The sequence below is a fragment of the Lytechinus pictus genome, chromosome 1, assembly GCF_037042905.1.
Source record: "Lytechinus pictus isolate F3 Inbred chromosome 1, Lp3.0, whole genome shotgun sequence".
NCBI classification, from domain to species: domain Eukaryota; kingdom Metazoa; phylum Echinodermata; class Echinoidea; order Temnopleuroida; family Toxopneustidae; genus Lytechinus; species Lytechinus pictus.
The window spans coordinates 218861-239076 of NC_087245.1; the positions used below are offsets into that span (position 1 = coordinate 218861).

At 37.0% G+C, this 20216-nt stretch overlaps 1 protein-coding gene across 1 annotated transcript in view; it reads left to right on the forward strand.

The window, feature by feature from the left end:
* LOC129255375 (uncharacterized sodium-dependent transporter HI_0736-like) overlaps positions 1-19681 on the forward strand; it is a 34427-nt gene extending 14746 nt beyond the window's left edge. The window contains exons 5-7 of the mRNA XM_064100851.1: positions 9412-9503; positions 16686-16837; positions 18778-19681. Coding sequence (XP_063956921.1) covers positions 9412-9503; positions 16686-16837; positions 18778-18946 — 413 coding nt within the window. The 3' untranslated portion in view covers positions 18947-19681. The remainder of the gene's footprint in view (positions 1-9411; positions 9504-16685; positions 16838-18777) is intronic.
* The last annotated feature ends 535 nt before the right edge of the window (positions 19682-20216 follow it).

The window sequence follows — 20216 nt, forward strand, 5'->3', positions numbered from 1 at the left end:
GTTATAGAAATGCGAGAACCTGTTTTCTGTGTGATTACAATCTCAAGAGCGTGCCAAAGAGATGTGACTTTTTCACATTCGCAGAACAAATGTATTAGTGTTTCCTCTTCTTTTCCACACATGGAGCAATTAGGAGAGTCTTTTCGTTTGATCTGGAAAAGAAATTTATTTAAAGCAATGGCTTTGTGAAAAATTTTAAAGTAAAAGGATCTTAATTTAGTATCAAGAGAACAAAAGAAATTATTCAAATGAACCTGTTGCCAGTTGATGTTAACAGGGAGCAATAAATTGTTGCTCCAAAAAGCATATCTCTTGGCTGGAGTATAAGAGCCAAGAAGTACATTGTACACATTCTTAGGAATTTTTTTGTAATTTAATAGGTTTACAACAATGGTGTCGTGAACGCCAACAATATCAACATCGAAATTCTCCATCCATTCTTCTGGAATATTTTTCATTAAAAAATTAAATTTCCTTCTATCTAAAGAGGGGATGTCAAAATCTAATACCAATTCTTCAAAAAGTTTGTGACCAGGGAGGGGTGGATTAAACAAATCGGCAATGGTACAAATACCTTTATCATACCATACATCATAAAAGAAAAAAGGTTTGGATTTAGATCGAATTGATTTATTAAACCACAAAGATTGACATGCACTCAATTCTGAGAAATTGAAGCCGTAAAATTCTTTAGCAGCTTCCTCTCGATATAAATACCATGAACGCAAAGAATCAGCTAACTGTGCATTGCCCAAGGCGTTCAATACACATTCTGGGGCATAACATTTCCACAAAAATGAGGTATCTTGATTTAAATCTTTCAAAAACGATAGTTCAATATATTTCCAAGAAGCATCAAAAGTATCATCAAGAAGATATTTGACCCATGTCATCTTCTGGGCAATGGCAAATTTTAAGGGGTCAATCATTTTTAGACCAGCATTTTTATAATCATTACAAACATTAATTCTTTGGACCCTATCTTTACCCCCACTCCAGATAAACTTGTAAAACGTGCTATTCAACTGGTTAAAAAAGGAGCGAGGTATTTTAATACAAAGGACTGAAAATAAATAGATCAATTGTGGAAGCACAAGAGCTTTAATTACACAAATCCTTCCTATTAAAGAAAGATTTCTCATTTTCCAGCATGATATTGTAAGTTCCATTTTTTTCAACCTTTCTTTGTAATTTAAACAATAAAGTAGGCTCAAATTCAAAGAAAAATTTACTCCAAGACATTTAAATTGAGATGTTTTCCAAGATATGCCCTGGTTGGTGTAAGGGAAAACTTGGCTTCCTTTTTTTGAACCAATCCAAATTGCTTCAGTTTTGCATAAATTTATTTTACATCCAGAATGCTTCCCAAAATTGTATAACAACTTAAAAAGTTGAGAAAACGAGTTACTAGATCCATTTAAAAAGCAAACTGAATCATCTGCAAACATAGAAATCTTAGCTTCAATGTTATTGTCTAATGGAATCCCTTTGATTTGTTCATTTTGACGTATGGAAATGGCCAATATTTCAATAACTAATAAGAACAGGTATGGAGAAATCGGGCAACCTTGAAAAATACCTCTCTTCATAGATATACGTTCCGTTAAATATCCATTATTCAAGACATAACTTAAACGGGAGGAGTACAAGGTCTTAACAATGTTAATAAAATTTTCACCGAAATTAAATTTTTTCAAAGTTTGAAATAGAAAGCTATGAGAAACGCTGTCAAAGGCCTTCTCAATATCGAGTAACAAAATTGCACCTGGAATATTTTTAAAGTCAGTATATTCAATAATATCTAAAATTAAACGAATATTATGGCCGATATTTCGACCTTTCATAAAACCAGACTGGTCAGGATGAATAAGGGTATGCAAACAACGCTTTACTCTGGTAGCTAGACACTTGGCAAATATTTTGTAATCTGTGGTCAGAAGAGTAATAGGTCGATAATTTTTTATTAACAAAGGATCTCTATCTTTTTTAGGCAGAAGAGCAATAATACCATTTCTCTGAGATAAGGACATAAAACCGTTTTGCAAGGAATAATTAAAAGATTTTATTAACATATCACAAATATCATTCCAAAAAACTAAGTAAAACTCAGCAGGGAGCCCATCTAAACCTGGGGCTTTATTTATTTTCATTGATTTGACAGCTTCATATATTTCATTCCTGGAGAAAGGAGTCTCAAAAAATTGTTTATCATCTTCAGATAATTGCGGAATAGTGATGTTGTCAAAAACTGCATTATTACGACCACTATCATCAACAGGAATTGAATTAACATCTGGTGTTGAATATAAATGGGCATAAAAATCATGGATATTTTTCAAGATGATATTGGAATTTGTTATCAAAGTGCCTTGGTTATCTTTAAGTTTAGTAATATTCTTCCTCTGCCAAGCTCTATTTTCCAAATTACAAAAATATTTACTGCTCCTCTCACCTTCCTCTAACCACCTGATTCTAGACCTAGTTATCAAACCTTTAGTTTCAAATTCATAAATTTTGTCAAGTTTTGCTTCAAGTTCCTCTAACTGTAAAAATAGGGGGTCATCAGGTGTAGGGGTGTTGCTCGAAGGTAACAACATTTTTATTCTATTGATTTCTGTTAATAACTGACTTTTCTCTAGATTTCTTTCTTTTTTCTTCCGGGCTGAATACTCAATACAAATACCTGTAATGAAGCATTTAAAGGAGTCCCAAAGTATATTGTCATTGCACTGAGAATTCAGATGGATGATTTTAAATTCCTTGATTTTGTCTTTTATGAGATCAATAAAATCATTATCATGATATAAATAATGAGTATTAAGTTTCCAATAACCCTTACCTTTTAGTGGTTGGTTATCAATAAATTCAACTAAAACGACAGAATGGTCTGATTGGATTCCAGGCAAAATTTTTGATTTTTTACAATTTTCCAAAAAGTTATTTGAAACCAAAATAAAATCTAACCTAGATAGCACCCGAGGAAATTTCTGATGTCTGGTATACTTTTTCAATTCAGGGTGGAAGGATCTCCACACATCACAGAGACCATATTCCTCAATCAATACTTTCAAAATCTCACTGGTTTTAATATTGGAGTGGTGTTCTCTAGAACCCTGATAATCAAGATCACTGATTACTGCATTGAAATCTCCTCCAACTATAGTAAATTCATTGTCAAACTTGTCAATTTCTGCAAAAACTTTAAGTAAAAAATCAGGGTCATCGTTGTTGGGACCATATATATTTGCAAGAGTAACCGGGAGATCATTTAATGTTGCACTTACTATCAAAAATCTTCCCCCTGGATCTTTAGTAATGGATTTTACTTTGATGTTCAAGGACTTTCTAAAAAGAATTGCAACACCCCTACTGTTCGACGTAAAACTGGCGAAAAAGGCAAATTCACCCCATTGGGTTTTCCATACTTTTTCATCATTTAATTCCGAGTGGGTTTCTTGTAAAAATAAAATATCTGTTTTAAGGGATCGCATATAGTGAAATATTTTTTTCCTCTTGAAATAATCTTGCAACCCTCTGCAATTAAATGAATGAAGCTTTATGTGCATGGAACTTCTAAAATACATCTGCACCCCAAAACCAGAATTAAAAAGGAAAACCGCCACCATACAATACATACATTTACACAAAGAAAAAATTGTCTTTCAAGATACTGATATGAATATACATGTACAAGCAATCTACAATGCATAAAAAAGCATGAAAAAATAAAAATAAGCAAAAAAAGCCCCCAAAAAATCAAAATGATTGTTGCTAAAAGTAAAAGTGGGATCACAAAAGCAAAAGTTGGAGAGTAGAGCTTCAAATCATCCCCAGCTCTACTCAGAATTGCAGACCTCGACATACATGTATACATGTACATATAACCAATAGAATTTGGATCCAAACCCAACAAAGTGTGTATTTCAAATACCTGATCAACAGCCAACAAATTAAAGGCACTTCAGTATATGTAAGTTGTAAAAAGACACAACACTTTCAACAAATTACAAAAAGCAAAAGCATACAGAGACAATATATAACATGGAAAACTTGAAACCAGTTTTCATAAAGTTTGAGTGATATTAGACGATGTGGAGTTTTCCTGTACCATCCTTGTAAGCCAGTCTGGCGGGAAAGAGAAAGAAGGGTCTCTTACCCTGATCTTTGAGACTCTGAAACTCATCTCTCTTGTTTTTTCGTTGCTGAATGACTTTCTTGGAGTAGTCGTCAGAGACAAACAACTTCCTTCCCTTGAATTTTGTAGACTTGAACACTTTGACGCACTTCTGACGAACCATCTCCTTTGTTTGGAACGAAGAAAAGCAGATGTGAATCATCCTTGGTTTCTCATCCAAAGCCTGTCTGCTAGACGTGGTGCTGGTTGGGGTACAATGACACCGCTCTATTCCGAGATCCTTAGGTTCTAGTCCAGCGAAGGAAAACACCTCATTCACTACAGAAAGGGTTGGGGAATCAAATACCTCAGGTACGCCATAAAATACCAAATTGTTCCTGCGGGCTCTGTTCTCCAAATCATCCATTTTTTGCGCCAAATCGACATTGACAGATTTCAGCTTGTCTACTTGCTTTTCAAGATCTGAGATAAGCATAGCACAGGAGGTCAACTTTTCTTCATGTTCACTCACCCTAGCAGTTAGTTCGGATACCTGATTGGCAATGACGTTTTCCATTCGAGATTCAAAGCTAACCATGTATTCTGTGAACCACGCCGGGGCCAGGGTCGGGGCAGACGATCGCGAACCCTTGGAGGCCGCTGCACTCGTGCCTGCCTCGTCACATGTGTTCTCGTCTATCTTGGGTTTCTTTGAACTCGGGTTTTTGTCCTTTCCAGGTGATAATTGGTTCTTCTTCCTATCCATCTTTATCCTGTAACTATCACACTGTAAGAATTTTCACGAAATACGTAGAAAAGGCTTCAAATTAAAACACTTTGTTGGGTTTTGATCAGAGCGAAAAATGTTAGCTACATGCTTGGACGAAGTCACGTGGTTCCTCCATTTAATTATGTTCTTGATTGGTCATTGACTTTTTGTGATTGATTGATATGTAAATAAGTGTTTGGTACTGCAAAATCATAAAATAGCCTTAAAAACGGACATACCTGTACAGTGTACTGAAGCTTTTCGACATGCACTCATCAGAGCAAAATCGCTTGAATGACTAAAACGCTAGAGCAAAACAACATATAATAGAACCGTAACCAGACAATGGACGCTAAATGACGAGCTGTGATTGGCTTTCCTAATTTGCATCTCAAACTTTTGTGGCGAGGGAAAGCTTCCCAAACGTTTGAAATGCAAATTAGGAAAGCAATATCTAGTGCCTTCTCTAGCGTTGAAGCGCGTGTGGTATTTACCACACACAGAATGATCTCGTCTATTCGAAAGGACGTGCTCCCTATCTCTCACTGTAGTAATGTTATTTACGAGGCTAAGTGCCGATGTGAAGCTCGGTACATAGGGTGTACAACCCAACGTTTAGCAGACTGCATTAGCCAACATGTACCCGCCTCTATCCGAAATTGTCGAATTTGCACGTGTTCACAACTCCCCTCTGCGAGCATGCAGAAAACATACCGCTAGTACTGCGACAGACGGTGGTAGTAGTTTGGTTATTGCTTACCGCTTGCTGAGCAACCAAGCATGTGCTGAACAATACTGTTCATCTTGGTTTAAGGTGCTCAGCCGAGCAAGGAGTTTCACTCATTTGCGCATGCTCGAGGCAGGGTATATCCAGCTAACAGACCCAATTCCGTGCCGCCAGAAGGAGTTTGTAAGAACCCTTGCATTATTTTAGTTGCTTTGCTTCAATATACGGCTGGTACCAAGCCTAACTTGTTTGCTTGACAGCCAATCACGGCTTGCCATTTAGCGTCCATTGTCTGGTTACGGTTCTATTATATGTTTTGCTCTAGCGTTCAGTATGTCCGTTTTTAAGGCTATTTTATGATTGATATTTGTACTCTACATTACGTCTTACCCCCGTTTGAAAACGGACCGCAGATCAGATGGCAAACTGCGGTATTTCACCCCATTTTGCATTTGAAAATCTAAAACATCATTTCCAAGCCCTGGGGGTCGTTTCATAAAGCTGTTCGTAAGTTAAGAGCGACTTTAACAACGACTGGTGATCATCGCCAATGGTTTGTACCATTTACCGCAAGACATGATCACCATGCAGTCGCTCTTAACTCACGAACAGCTTTATGAAACACCCGCCTGATCAACCCCGCTTGGCCAGGTAATCCCCACAGGCCAGATTATGAGCGTTGAGCCAAGGACGAAATGATAAACAACAGCTGTGTATTACGTAAGTCTTCTCTGCCTGTAGAAGGACCTTCGGAATTAAATTATTGTATTCGATATTTAATCATGTTTTCAAAGGCATATTGTATTCAGAAATTCAATGCTAGACCATTTTCAATTTCGAACGAAGAAATCAACCTCGAAATAAGGAAAGTAAGTGAATAAAAAATGGCGACATGTTTTCTCGGACCGCACTCGGGCTGTTGTGTTATCTTCGGACCGAGGTCAAGAAACAGGTGTTTTGATAATTACATTGCATGCCTGTGGCAGTATGGTTTTCGTATTCGGAGAAGAGAATTCATTGAGAAAAAATGGGGTATAGTGTCATCAAATGGAGGTATTTCGTCATGAATTGGGCCAAGCTTCAAAGAAATATTGTATTCTAAAATAAAGTGTAAATAAAGTGTGCATCCAGGCACATCGTAGTGCTGGTCAATATTTGATTCAATTTCAAAGTAGACATTAAATTATCGCCAGGAATATATTACCACTAACACAATATTTCATTGCTGAGTCTGAAAATTCATTTCAATATTTTGAGTTGCAATTCCTTGAGAGCAGGGAAAGTAAGACTTTTACAAGTACCATTGGTGCTTGTCCATTAAAATGGGCATTTGGGTACTATTTTATGAAGTTCTGAGTACATGTACATATAGGTTTAGCAAAACAGAGCAGCTAGCTTTTGTGGTTAATAAAATAGTGATTGACTATTTAAAGGACAAGTCTACCCCAACAAAAATTTGATTTGAACAAAAAGAGAAAAATCCAACAAGCATAACACTGAAAATTTCATCAAAATTGGATGCAAAATAAGAAAGTTATGACATTTTAAAGTTTCGCTCAATTTCACAAAACATTTTCATGCACATCCCGGTCGGTATGCAAATGAGGGAACTGATGACATCACTCACTCACTATTTTTTTATATTTTATTATATGAAATATGATATATTCTAATTTTCTCATTATCCTGTGAAACAAAGTTTTATTTCTCCCTGAACATGTTGAATTACCAATGCTTAACATTTTATGGTTCAGTCAAGTTGGTCCTTATTGTCAAATCTGCGAAAAGTGAAATAATGTTTAATTCGAACAATAAAAAACAAAAGAAATAGTGAGTGAGGGACATCATTGATTCTCTCGTTCGCATGTGACTAAAATTGTGCATATAACTATTTTGTGAAAAAATAGGCGAAACTTTAAAATGTCATATTTTTCTTATTTTACATCCGATTTTGATGAAATTTTCAGCATTATGCTTGTCTGATTTTCCTCTATTAATTCAAATCACCATTTTTATGAGGTGGACTTGACCTTTGGCTTTAAAGATTTTATAATTGACAATATTTTGGGCATATACCGCGATATACATTATCAACATAATCAGAAAACCATTATCATATCAATAATTCTTTGATATCACATAATTTTGATAATAGTACATACCTCTGTAGAATGTTCTTCAGTTTCATGAATTTTTGTCTTGTCTGCATAGCAGAGCAAGACTATAGGTGCTGCTTTTCCAACGGCGGCGGCGTTGTCAACATTGAAATCTCAACCAAGATTAAGTTTTTGAAATGTCATCATAACTTAGAAAGTACATGTATATGGACTTATTTCATGAAACTTGGACATAAGGGTAATCAAGTATCATTGAACATCCTGCCTGAGTTTTCAGGTCACCAAGGTCAAAGGTCACTAAGGGTCAACAAATTCTGACCATGTTGGGGTTTTTTGTGGAATTGTCATCATAATTTTGATATTTTATGGATTTACATGTAGATGTTGAAACTTAGACAAAAGAGCAAATAAGTATCCCTGAACATCCTGTGCGAGTTTCAGATCACATGACCAAGGTCAAGGTCATTTAGGGTCAACAAACTTTAATAATGTTGGGGGTATTTGTGGAATTGTCATCACAACTTTAAAAGTTTATGGCTCTAGTTCATGAAACTTGGACACAAGCATAACCATGTTTCTCTGAATATCCTGTGTGCGTTTCAGGTCACATGACCAAGATCAAAAGTCATTTAAGGTCAATGAACTTTGGCCATGTTGGGGGTATTTGTTGAATTGGCATCATAATTAGAAAGTATATGGATCCACACACGTAGTTCATGAAACATAGATATAAGGGTTATCAAGTTTGTTTTGCACAAGCCTTGGGTCACATTATCATGTTCAAAGGTCATGTTGGGTCAATGGACATAGTATTTTATTATCATATAGTTGTTTTCTTTTGTGAATTATTATTCAATGGCTGTTTTCATAGTCAGCTCTGCTGCTATATTGAATCGCATAATGCAGGCAAGACTGCCAGAGGCGTTCCACTTGTTAATTTTTTTTTTTACATCATTCTCTTTTAGTTTACAAGGGCACTCCATGCTGAAATTATTATGATTCAAACAAATGAGGTACAAAAAAGACAACAACATGCTGGAAATTTCATAGAAATTAGACAATTATGTCATGACATTTTCAAAATTTTGCATTATTTTGGTGAAACAATTTTATGCAAGTCTTCATGAATATACTATGAGTCAGCTGATGATGTGATATCCACACTTATTATTTCGTATTTGAAATGTCAAACATTTATTAATTCAAAATTTGTTCTCCAAGAGTGAAAACAATTACAATGTAGATTGACTACTGATTAGTGTAAGACAATCATTGCTACAACTTATTTTTTGTGAGAAGGGAGATGTGCACACTTTCATGACAATATAGAATAATAATGATTTCATTTAATAACAAAAAAAAGAAAAATATGTTTTCACAAAATTGCTAAACTTTGATAGTCAATTATTATTTGTTATAAGATTTTTGGTATTTTCGCTCAATTAATTTTTCTTTCAACCAGGATTTGCCCTTTAAAGTCATCCAGGGATGAAAAAATATTTTATCATAGTTATTCAGCAAGAAAGTAAAAAAAATGTTCATTGATTAAGGATCTCCAATCTGTTATGTTATCCCTACTCTTCTTCCTCTCTAGAGGTTTTCTTAATGTCACAATTTTGCAATCAACTGCACCATGTTTGTATTTGTAATGTATGTGGTGTATTGTTATTTTATATTTTTTCAGTAAACAGGAAACTCTCAACAGTGTTGATTTCATTGGTCATCTTTTTACTTGGAATTGGATCTGCTCTAAGTCTTAATTTCCTTATCAATCAGGTAAGTCTAGTAATCGTGAGCGATGGCTGCCATCCATGCCTCTGATTACTTTCATTGTTATTCTCCTACATTTAAGTGTTAAGTTTGATTTATTTACCATCAATAACTGGGATATACTCATTTGATTTGCTTGTTCATTACGATGAACCAGCACGCCGAATATACAGTACACAATTTTCCTGCGCGCGCGCTGCATCTCCCTATGAACGCACTATCCCAAGATCATCGTGCAATTTGGCGTCCATTTCCTCTTTTACTTTCGCCTGCAGTCGAGTACAGACGTAAAGCTAAGTACACTCTCAAAAACGCAATCTTGTTTTACATTTTGGTTTCTATACGAGTGCATTCTATCCCTTATTTCAATCTTATTTTTCCTTTTAAGGTTGTTTTAAGCATATCCCATCGCGCGGAGCTCTCCGTGATATTATTTTCACGTATTTTGTTCTGCTTTCTTGTGAGTCTAAAACATAAGATACGTTTTCTCGCAGGCGGGTTGCTTCGCATCCCCACCCCGCAGCTCCGCGCCTTCCTGCGTGTCGCGGGCGTTGAGTTCGTGCTCCTTTATTCTTTATATATTCATTTTAATTCTCTGACTTCTCGCTTCTTCGCATCCGTCTTGAATTTCCTTGAATTTATTTCTCTTCCACAGAAAGGAGCGTCGTATTTACTTAATCTCGTTTCAACTACTATTGTTCTTGTCTCGAGTTAGTTGATTGTCTCCTTTGTTCTCAATCAACTATTGTATCCTTTGTTCTTGTGATTCTATGAATTATTTGAATTAATTAATTAATTTTTTTAATTAATTAATTTTTAAAAAAAATAAAAAAAATCTTTCCTTAGACTTTGTCTTGAAAGGTTTTTTTCCTTCACAAGAATTTTACTCTTTTAGGAAGCTGTTCTTGTTAGCGTTTCCACCTCGCTAATTTTCTTCTGGTCTTCCTTTTTTCAGGAAAGCAAGCTTCAGTTTCTTCTTTCCATTTTTCAGATCAGCTACCGGTTCCGGATACTTAAATAATTTTTTTTCGACCTCTTGTCAAAAAAAAAAAAAAAAACTTTGTGTTTTTTCTTTTAGGTGCTTCTTCCCTTTTTTCCTTAGGAACTTAGCAGAAGCAGTCTTCTTGTTGTGTTTTCTCATACAAACAATTATAGATATATATTTATAGGGAGGAGTTTCTCATAATAATTCTTTAATTATTACTGTTCCCTTTTACTGGGATAGTACTGCGTGTACTTATCCGTTAGAGATATTATATTATTGTAATTCTCACTGTTCGTTTTTTTAAGTCCTTTGACTTCTGGGGTTGGGGTTTTTTCACCCCCCTACCCCCATCCTCTCTGGGTTTTTTTTTCTCTTTCTACTCGCTATTAGATTTACATCTACATGAGCATGAGCTTCTCGGATTCCTCCCTAGAAGAGCTCGAAATGGCCGCTGAACAGGTGTCCAACACTGGGGTTTTGTTCCCCATCAGTGGTAACGTAGAAAGTGGAAACGGAGAAAGTTCCCTCGTGGGTTCTAAGAAGGGTGGAACCGTGGATCCGAGTTCACGTGCCCATGGGGGTGGACAGTCAGACGGCAGGTCCCAAGAAAGTGGCTTCTTCATCCAAGTGATATTCATGACTTGAGATGTTATGCATATTTAATGAACTTGATGCGGACCAAAACACCTCTTTTCATTCGGTCATTGCTGCTCCAATTGTGCATCGAATTTCATGAATTTGGTATCATTTTAAAGAAGAAGAATCATTCTTTCAGGTCATGTGTTTGAATTTATTCAAAGATTTTGTAATATAGGTTAAAATTTTGATCTAAAATATGCTACAAGATAATTATTTTCACCTGACAAAAGCTGCTATTTTCACACTTTATTTTTGTTTAAGCCCAAATGATTTTTAGATCATGATAAAGCTGAATATGTATGCTTTAAAATGATATAGGTTTCAAAATAAGACTTGGTTTAATCGGGTCAAGATCACACTTTTCATTTGCCAAGTACATAAAGCAGCTTGAAAACAAGAATACTGCACTCTGATTGGTCAAATAGACCTCACACTGCAAATTCCAACGGTTCCAGTGCCTGGGTTCATGGGAAGGTCACACATCCCATGTGGTAATCTCCTCAAATACACCGCGCCTGTTAATCTGTGAACCTTATAAAGCCAATCAGAACTCTGGATTTCATGCAAGTACAAAATTTCAGAAATCTCGTCTTGTACCTTGGTGGGAAAAGTGTGATCTTGACCCGATTAAAAGGTGCTGCATATCAAGAGTGGCATTGTGAGAAAGTACAGAAGTTCAGCTTTATGGTGATATAGATATCATTGAGGCTCAAAATAAAAAGTTTTGCACAATTTGCAAAAGAAAACAGAGGAAGAAAATTCAGTTTTGAGGCACATTTTCAGGCCAGAAATTCACTTACTTAACAAAATATTGTATACAAAATAAATGACCAATATGAAAGAGTAACATTTACTCTATCTGATGGTGCAATAATATTTCATTTGACTTGAGGTTAAAACAGGTAAATTCTTAGAGAAAGAAAATCACACGAATCACGAGATTTTGCAAGGAAGAGGATTCAGCCACGAGATGATTTGGATGAATCTGGCCTTTTTGCTCATTAGCATAGGGACCTGCGGTCTGACTGTGGAGCCGTGGATGCGCGTCCACGTCCCCCAATTAAGAAGGGTGGAACCGTGGATCCGCGACCACGTGCCCGCAAAGTGATAGCCCAGGTCTCCGCGCCGGAGCCTGAACCATTTTCGGGGAGCGTCGTACTAGCTCAGAAAACGCCGACTCCTCTAGGGCTACCGGACCCACCGGCTATCGGGTCACCCAAAGACCGGGGGGAGAGCAGCCTCTCCGCCCGGCACAAGAGACTAGGCTCGATGCCGTTTCAGACTCCCCAGGGGAGCATCGGCAAAGGGCTATCAGCCCCTAGTCGCAGGAGACAGCATAGCCCGACCCCGTCGGACTCTAGATTTAACCTGACTCTGTCAGATTCTGCGAATCGTTCTTCTCGGTCAACGAGTGCTCCCCGTGGGAGAGCTAAGACGAAGAGATCAAGACCCGCACAGCCTCCTGCCCCTTCTTCTGCTCCTCCACCGGAGCCGCCAAAGAAGAAGAAGAAATCCGCGGCCGTAAGCCCCGTTCCATCGGGTGGCCCGCCTTCTAACTCTTCTACAGATGGCCAGGCCTCGCAACTTCTTAAGTTGCTCCAGAGCGCTTTCGTGCACTGTGGGTTGCTACCCCCGGGCTCGTCTGCTTCACAAGCGGACATCGGCCATCCGACACCTCGAGACACAGCCAGCGATTCTAACGAATCACCGGCTCTCGAACCCACTCAGGCTACACCCGTGAGTTCTCAGGCTCGGCCGACCTTGGGGCTTCTTCCCCGTGAGTCCGGCCATGGCACACACCGCTCGAGCCTTTCACAGGCGCCTGCTACCCTCGGGGCTCCGCCCGGTGAGGAGACTTGGGTCGGTTCCCCCCCTCTGGAGGCGGAACAAGCCCTATCGGAGGACGAGTTCAATCCCGATCCTCCGGGTAGCCCGGCCCCCCAACCGGCAGGCAGTACGGCTCAGGACGCCATAGAGATCCTCCATAGATATCTCCCACATATCTACCCTCCAAACGAGCCGGTAGAGGTAGATTGACTATTTCCCCCGGTCACATCCGGTGGAACGGCGTGGAGTCCGCTTGATTCCCACACCGTCCTTTATTGCCAAGAACCAGACTGCCACCTCTGGTTCGATCGAGTTCTTCCTAGCTCCTCTATCAGATCTTTCCTCGGTTACCGAGGACAAAGTCTGGTGCCCGGTCAGGGCCTTGAAATGGTACCTGGATAGAACTAAGACGCTTCGCAACTCTGACCAGTTGTTTGTCACGTCGCGCGAGCCGTTTGCGGCAGCGTCACGAGAAACCATTTTCCGCTGGATCGTTGAAGCGATCAAATCGGCTGGTGATGATGCTCTCCTTTCAGACACTAGGCCGAGAGACCATGACACTCATAGTATCGCTACTTCTTGGGCTCTCTTCAATGGCGTCGCCTTGGACGACATTCTAAGAGCCGCCTTTTGGCGCTCTTCCAATTCTTTTACATCCTTTTATCTAAAGGACATTCCTTCGGGAGAGGCCTTATTTGCCTCCTCTGCTCTTAGGGCAGCGGCCCCTGTGTCTTAATCTCCCTTCTTTGCGCACTTTTGTTTCTAGACATGCCTCCCTTCACGTCGAATCCGTGTTGGTCTAGCAAATCAAATGAGTATATCCCAGTTATTGATAGTAAATTATGAAAATACTTACGTTTATTTTCTTATTTACGAGATAACTGGATATACTCATTTGAACCCTCCCACCTACCCCTCGCCTTGCGTGGCAACATGTCTTGCGTGCAGGCTCATGAGAGGAAATGGACGCCAAATTGCGCGATGATCTTGGGATAGTGCGTTCATAGGGAGATGCAGCGCGCGCGCAGGAAAATTGTGTACTGTATATTCGGCGTGCTGGTTCATCGTAATGAACAAGCAAATCAAATGAGTATATCCAGTTATCTCGTAAATAAGAAAATAAACGTAAGTATTTTCATAATTGAACACTATATGATGTCAGTATTATATACATTTTCCTTTTTCCTCAGGTATGGGTATAAATTGCTTGAGTTTTGTCTATCCACATCTATCAAAAATGTTATTTCTGTTTTTAGTGCACCTCACACCATAGCAAAAAGTTAGGAAATATGAGTTCAGCTGATAATTTGTATCATCTCTCACTATTAGGGAATGGATACCTTATATCGTTTGAAAGTTTATTTCATTCCTTTTGGAATCATTTGTTAAGACCATTCCATCAGGGAAACGACAGTATGCAGGACATATCATTAGAAAATGGCCTTTCATTTAATGAAAGAAAGACTTAACTTCTTCACATGTCTTCCTGTCATCGACCAAGAAGTTTGCTTTCTCATGTCTCTTTCAATCAATCCAGTCTTTAACCTGCAAGTGTGCAAGGATCCTTTGGTTTATGATCGATAATCAATTGACAATATCAAGGCATATAAACAAGATACATGTATTCATTTGGGTTCTGCAAACTCCTGTTTTAGTATCAAGATAAAAAGAGCATTTGAGCAAAAGAAAAGTGAAGGGGACAATTTTTAATAAGCTAGCATCAAGTATCACCTTAACTTCATATATCATTCTGCACTATACTTGAGCCATGGTTTCAGGAAATCATAAAGCAACAAAGTACATAACTTTAAGAGAGACCAGCTATAGTGAGCTTGATTTGTGTTCGCAGGTCAAATATCCATTTCTAATTTTAAACATTGAGTTCTCTTAGTACTTAAACAGCATTAAAGGGTTTAAAATATGTATGGGCAAGGCAGAAGATGAGGTAAAACTAAGTTAGGGTCAGTATATGTCTTACTATTCTTTGAAGTTTATAATGTCTATTTAATGTTTTATTTTTGTCTCAGTCACCTGCCTAGCAGAGTGAGACTATAGGCGCCGCTTTTCCGACGGCGGCTGCGTCAACACCAACTCTTAACCGAAGGTTAAGTTTTTGAAATGATATCATAACTTAGAAAGAATATGGACCCAGTTCATAAAACTTGGACATAAGGTTAATCAAGTATTACTGAATATCCTGCTTGAGTTTCATGTCACATGACCAAGGTCAAAGGTCTTTAGGGTTAATGAACTTAGACCATGTTGGGGGAATCATCGTCAAAATCTTAACCTAAGGTTAAGTTTTTGAAATGTCATCATAACTTAGAAAATATATGGACCTAGTTCATGAAACTTGGACATAAGTTTAATCAAGTATTATTAAACATCCTGCCGGAGTTTCAAGTCACATGACCAAGGTCAAAGGTCATTTAGGGTCAATGAACTTTGGCCAAGTTGGGGGTATTTGTTGAATTACCATCATAACTTTAAAAGTTTATGGATCTGATTCATGAAACTTGGACATAGGAGTAATCAAGTATCACTGAACATCCTGTGCGAGTTTCAGGTCACATGATCAAGGTCAAAGGTCAATGAACTTTGGCCAATGTTGGGGGTATCTATTGAATTACCATCACAACTTTGAAAGTTTATGGATCTGATTCATGAAACTTGGACATAAGAGTAATCAAGTATCACTGAACATCCTGTGCGAGTTTCAGGTCACATGATCAAGGTCAAAGGTCAATGAACTTTGGCCATGTTGGGGGTATCGATTGAATTACCATCATAACTTTGAAATTTTATGGATCTGATTCATGAAGCTTGGACATAAGAGTAATCAAGTATCACTGAACATCCTGTGTGAGTTTCAGGTCACATGATCAAAGTCAAAGGTCATTCAAGGTCAATGAACTTTGGCCAAGTTGGGGGTATTTGTTGAATTACCATCACAACTTTGAAAGTTTATGGATCTGATTCATTAAACTTGGACATAAGATTAATCAAGTATCACTGAACATCCTGTTCAAGTTTCAGGTCACATTACCAAGATCAATGGACTTTGGCCATGTTGGGGGTATTTCTTGAATAACCATCATAACTCTGAAAGTGTATGGATAGAGTTCATAAAACTTGGACATAAGAGTAATCAAGTATCACTGAACATGTCATGCGAGTTTCAGGTCACATGGCCAAAGTCAAAGGTCATTTAAGGTCAACGAACTTTGGCCATTTTGGAGGTAATTATTAGATTGCTGTCATAACTTTCAAAGTTTATACATGTAGATATAGTTTATAAAATGTGGATGTAGGGTAATCAAGTATCACTGACAAGTCGTAGGTCGCATGATCAAGGTCAAATGTCATTTATTGTCAATGAACATAGTATTGTATCATTATATCAATGGTGTTTTTTGTGAATAATTATTTTTTAGTAGTTTTCAAAGTCAGCACTGCTACTATATTGAATTGCGTGATGCGGGTGAGACTGCCAGATGTGCTCCACTTGTTCAATCTACAGTTCTAACATAACATTTCTTCCCGTTTTCCTCACACATAAAGACCTGTAGGTGTTATGCATCTATTAAGATCTGTACAATTATTATTATTATTTTTATTATTATTATTATGAAATATATATTCAACATTTGAGAAATGTCACTCAGATGTGTAATGAGTGGTATAAAATCAGATGTATAATATTTTGAGAATATGATTGACTTTATTTATCATTGCAGGACTTTGTTTGGGGTTTTGGTCTTCTTATAGCAGGTTTGATGTTCCTCTATCTAGTGATAAGAGTAGGACCTTCTATATTTCGTAGGAAGATGTTTAATGAGTACAGTGTCAACGATTGGCATCTTTATGCTCCCTGGGATTGGATGGTCAAGTGAGTTTTGTTTTTTTCTGATCCTTTTTCCTAAACAAATTGGGTCAAAGTAATAAATTTAGATATTGCGTAGAGTGGAAAAGCATCAAGGAGGAGGAGGAAAAACATATGCGACTATTGAACATGTATCAAAGCTTTAAATAAACTGAGATTATTGAAACTGTATCAAAGCTTTAGACAAATTGAGATTATTAAACCTGTATCATTGCTTTAAACAAACTGAGATTATTGTCCTGTATCATAGCTTTTGACAAACTGAGATTATTGAACCTGTATCATAGTTTTAAACAGACTGAGATTATTGTCCTGTATCATAGCATCAGACAAACTGAGATTGTTGTCCTGTATCATAGCTTTAAACAAACTGAGATTATTGTCCCGTATCATAGCTTTAGACAAACTGAGATTGTTGTCCTGTATCATAGCCTTAAACAAACTGAGATTATTGTCCCGTATCATAGCTTTTAACAGACTGAGATTATTGTCCTGTATCATAGCTTTAGACAAACTGAGATTATTTACCTGTATCGTAGCTTTAGACAAACTGAGATTATTGTCCTGTATCATCGCTTTAAACAAACTGAGATTATTGTCCTGTATCATAGCTTTAAACAAACTGAGATTATTGTCCTGTATCATAGCTTTAGACAAAACTGAGATTATTGTCCTGTATCATAGCTTTCAACAAACTGAGATTATTGTCCTGTATCATAGCTTTAGACAAACTGAGATTATTGTCCTGTATCATAGCTTTAAACAAACATATTATTGTCCTGTATCATAGCTTTCAACAAACTGAGATTATTGTCCTGTATCATAGCATCAGACAAACTGAGATTATTGAACCTGTATCATAGTTTTAAACAGACTGAGATTATTGTCCTGTAGCATAGCATCAGACAAACTGAGATTATTGTCCCTTATCATAGCTTTAGACAAAACTGAGATTATTGTCCTGTATCATAGCTTTAGACAAACTGAGATTATTGTCCTGTATCATAGTTTTAAACAGACTGAGATTATTGTCCTGTAGCATAGCATCAGACAAACTGAGATTATTGTCCCGTATCATAGCTTTAGACAAAACTGAGATTATTGTCCCGTATCATAGCTTTTAACAGACTGAGATTATTGTCCTGTATCATAGCTTTAGACAAACTGAGATTATTGACCTGTATCATAGCTTTAGACAAACTGAGATTATTGTCCTGTATCATCGCTTTAAACAAACTGAGATTATTGTCCTGTATCATAGCTTTAAACAAACTGAGATTATTGTCCTGTATCATAGCATCAAAAAAACTGAGATTATTGTCCTGTATCATAGCTTTAAACAAACTGAGATTATTGTCCTGTATCATAGCTTTAGACAAAACTGAGATTATTGTCCTGTATCATAGCTTTCAACCAACTGAGATTATTGTCCTGTATCATAGCTTTAGACAAACTGAGATTATTGTCCTGTATCATAGCTTTAAACAAACAGATTATTGTCCTGTATCATAGCTTTCAACAAACTGAGATTATTGTCCTGTATCATAGCATCAGACAACCAGATTATTGAACCTGTATCATAGTTTTAAACAGACTGAGATTATTGTCCTGTATCATAGCTTTAAACAAACTGAGATTATTGTCCTGTATCATAGCTTTAGACAAAACTGAGATTATTGAAAGTGTATCATAGCTTTAGTCGAACTGAGATTATTGAACCTGAACATGTACATGTATCTAGACAATCTGACTTCTACATTCAGTCACATAACTGTGTGGATTATTGATCAATTTTTATGCATAGGATGTGGAAACATTTTTTTCAAACTCAATAGAAATTCACTTTGATTGACTTACTGTTGATTTGGAGGTAGCTGGTCACATTTTTTCTCTTAATGAAATCAAGCCTACATGTATGTGATGTTCACTGTGAATTTATTGTTCAGGTTTATTGCACCTATTGAGGCAGTGATCTTGATTATATGGTGGGCATACGGTACTATATCTGACAATAAAGAAGACTGGTATCAATTTCTTCCAGAGAGCTTCATGGCAACTGTAGTTCAGGTAAGTATATTTCAGGTACCATTGTGTCCCATAATATCACCAGAATAAGATTATACATGTAAGCTTAGTTATCACAGTGAGCAAAATAATTGAGATTTAGTTAAAGCAAATGCTGTAAAACCTTGTGATTGATTTATTAAGAAAATTTCATTGCAGCCAAAGGCTGAATTGCAAAATGTTTTATAAAGTAAAACACAAAATATATACAATATCAATAAACATAACAAAAATGACATGTCAAAGTAATAAAACCATCGTTATGTGGTGAAATTTTAAAAAGCATAAAATAATTTATATATATTATATAACAGTAACCTTGGATATTTGTCGCCACAATATGATTCTATGGGGATGGAGTCTCAACTGAAGTCAGAGTCATTTTCATTTTTACCCATTTCTCTGCAATTACTCTTTTTTCTTTTCGAATCCTTTTGCACATTATTCTTATTTGCGCATTTTAACACTCAGGCTATCATTTTGTTGGATTCTTACAGATTTATTTATGGTCGTTTTCATAGGTGGAACTTATACTATATGTAAACCCTAACTGCATTGGGGTGAGGGTTCCTCCTCAATTTATTTTTTAAGTCTGTAACTTGAAAATCTCTCACCACAATGTTTCATACTTTCTTTTTCCTCATGAGCCTCACACTTTTTAAACCAATTTGTGACACCTGGGTATGTGGTTACAGAGTTTATCCTGATTTTGTACATGCATGATTGGCGATATTGCTCACAAAATTGATTTTGGTACAAATTAAATACCAATTGAGTTTTCAGCTGAAATATTTGCATTTGTGATTATTCCTTTTTTTTTGGAGGGGGGGTATAATAATAGTATACAAATATACCAGGCTTTGAGTAAGTATAGCAGGAATTATTCATCCGAGGCTGAACTGGCATTACTATTTTGCCAGTACAACCGAGGATGAATAATTCCTTTTATACTTTCGAAATAAAGGCCTGGTGGGTGTTTCATAAAGCTGTTCGTAAGTTAAGAGCGACTTTAAGAACGTCTGGTGATCCCAAGCGGTATATTGAATTGGCGATGGTTTGGTGCATAAGATAGGATCACCAGTCGTTCTTAAAGTCGCTCTTAACTTACGAATAGCTTTATGAAACGGCCGCCTGGTATATTTGTTTTATATCCTACTTTAATGAGTAAGAGCAATAGATCTTGATGATTTAGTACTTGAACTCGTTCATCCTTTTTTAATCTGAACCAAATACAGATTCCCTGCTGCGCTGAATGACATACTTCTCCTGAAGCCACGTGCCGGAACGCGTATTAGTGCTTGCACTGTCATGATCTGTGATG